The following is a 1,520-nucleotide window of genomic DNA, read 5'->3' on the forward strand; positions in this document are numbered from 1 at the left end:
GGGAGGAAAAAGAACAATAAAAAGAAGTATGTGACTACAGAAGGAAGAAAGAAGCTATAAAAGAGGTTTAAAAGGAAAGGAAGTACACAAGGAAGTGAGGAAGGAAGTGCACAATAAATGAAGGGTGGAAGGATGTGAATGCACAGGGAAGTAAGTGTATAAGAAAGGATCAGAGAATGAAAGGAAGGGTGGAAGGAAGTAAGACAGGAGGGAAATATAGAAAAAATGAACTTGGAAGGATTTAGAGGAGGAGGAAGGAAGGATATGGGGAAGCGTGGACTGAAAAATCTGGAAGGAAGGAATGAAAGAAGCACAGAAGGGGGGGACAGGAAAAACATAAAAGATGAAAAGGAAAGGAAATAGAAACTAAATGAAATTAAAAGGAAAAGAAAACAGAGAAAATAGGAAAGAAGTCGAAAAATAAAAAAAGGTGTAGACTGAATGACAGATGTGTGCTCACCTGCAGAGCCTCCAGGAAGCGAAAGGATCCCAGTCGTCGTCCTCGCGGAACCAGGCAGAAGGTGGAATTGTGCAGCATTTCACGATAGTCATACCTGCACAAAAACACACACAAACCAATGACACAAATGCCTTTCTTTGAATTTAAGTGTCATTTCTCCATCAGTCTCCCTCCCTCCGTCCTCCACACAGGCACATTCATGAGGAGCAGAAACAAACAGTGTGCACACATTCAGGTGCTTGAGAAGACACAGCCATGTTTTTCCCATATCAAAGAGACAAGTCATCTCTCTGCCCCTGTGCTCTGAGCAGCCACACTGACACAGATGGCTTCCTATCTTCTCATGCGCGCACGCAAAAAATACAGCGTCAAAGAGGTCTGGAGGTTAAAGGAGCAGGCAGTTATTTATCAGGCAGAAAATCATTCATCATTTACTGTTGAGCATGTAAGGTGAAGGTTGTGCGACACTGACTTCCACGTGCTGCCATTATCTGCCTGGGGATGATCTTGCTGACTCCAGAGCAGCTGTGCCGTTTGCCTCCTCAGCTCATTGGTAGATGCTGACTTTGAACACTGCCTGAAATGGCAGGCTACACACACACACAGCCCTACAGAACGAAACCGAGGCACAGAGGCCATTCTGTCGCAAAGTGAACAAACAAGGCACGCGTGTGAGCACACACGCACACGTCCCAGCTGTCTGGATATGGGACTGATCCCGTGTTAATGTGATAGAATATGAATGAGGCTGGAGGGCGAGCGCTGGTCTCTGTGGTGCCATTTCACGTAGATTAGCTACCTGAGGAGCAATATCAGACAGTCGGCAAACACTGAGGATCCCTCCATGCCTCACTGTGTGAGCCCAGGACAGAAATTATGCTTTTCCATACAGTCTGTAAACCACTGGTCACCAGGCTTCCTTGCCCAAAGTACAAACACTTTCATTTTTTTCTCTCAAAATATTTTTCCTCATTGAACCAGCATACAAAGACAAATGGCACAATAGCCAAGTGATTTAATATATAAATATATATATATATATATATATATATATATATAT

General features: G+C 43.8%; 1 protein-coding gene across 3 annotated transcripts in view; it reads right to left on the reverse strand.

The window, feature by feature from the left end:
* Positions 1-1,520, reverse strand: part of ext1b (exostosin glycosyltransferase 1b) — a 76,612-nt gene that overhangs the window by 27,865 nt on the left and 47,227 nt on the right. For all 3 annotated transcript variants that reach the window (XM_016509879.1, XM_016509878.1, XM_016509880.1), the window contains one exon: positions 461-554. In XM_016509879.1, the coding sequence (XP_016365365.1) occupies positions 461-554 (94 nt within the window). The remainder of the gene's footprint in view (positions 1-460; positions 555-1,520) is intronic.

The sequence above is a fragment of the Sinocyclocheilus rhinocerous genome, unplaced genomic scaffold, assembly GCF_001515625.1.
Source record: "Sinocyclocheilus rhinocerous isolate Xijiao unplaced genomic scaffold, SAMN03320098_v1.1 scaffold53, whole genome shotgun sequence".
Lineage (NCBI taxonomy): Eukaryota > Metazoa > Chordata > Actinopteri > Cypriniformes > Cyprinidae > Sinocyclocheilus > Sinocyclocheilus rhinocerous.